General features: G+C 59.9%; 1 protein-coding gene across 1 annotated transcript in view; it reads left to right on the top strand.

The window, feature by feature from the left end:
- The window catches only part of LOC104134637 (RNA binding motif protein X-linked 2), a 2,208-nt gene extending 1,741 nt beyond the window's left edge, over positions 1-467 (top strand). Inside the window, exon 4 of the mRNA XM_035903673.1 lies at positions 91-467. Coding sequence (XP_035759566.1) covers positions 91-465 — 375 coding nt within the window. The 3' untranslated portion in view covers positions 466-467. The remainder of the gene's footprint in view (positions 1-90) is intronic.
- Positions 468-496: the final 29 nt, after the last annotated feature.

The following is a 496-nucleotide window of genomic DNA, read 5'->3' as shown; positions in this document are numbered from 1 at the left end:
AGGCTGCGCCACGTCAAACCGGAGCCCCGACGGCGCGGGTCGCTGGCGACCTGGTCCCTGCCTTCGCTAACAGCGTGACTCCTCTCGTAGATCAAGGGGAGGACGATTCGAGTGGACCACGTGGCCAACTATCGGCCCCCCAAAGACTCCGATGACTTAGATGATGTCACCAAAGCCCTCCATGCAAAGGGCTGTGGAGTTAAAACGCCACCTCATACATCATCTGATTCCCTGTCGGAAGATGATGACGTGCCTGTAAAAGCACAGAAAGGTGAGGTGTGTTCCTGCCGGTCTTGGCCCCGGGTGGGAGCGTTTGCACAGAGCCCTTGGCCTCGCAAGGGCCCGTTGCTCGGCCACACCGCGGGCGGGTGTGCTCTTGAAGAGAGCCACAGCCCTAACGTCCAGGCTTCGCTGTGTGATCTCCTGAGGGGTACCTGGGTACCTGTATTTCGCCCTTCTCTGTGAACATGCCTCCCCAGCCGCTGAAGCCCTGTAT

Source organism: Egretta garzetta, unplaced genomic scaffold, assembly GCF_000687185.1.
Source record: "Egretta garzetta isolate BGI_Z169 unplaced genomic scaffold, ASM68718v1 scaffold571, whole genome shotgun sequence".
NCBI classification, from domain to species: domain Eukaryota; kingdom Metazoa; phylum Chordata; class Aves; order Pelecaniformes; family Ardeidae; genus Egretta; species Egretta garzetta.
The sequence above is the reverse complement of the archived record's forward strand: the minus strand, read 5'-3'. Positions and strand labels throughout refer to the sequence as shown.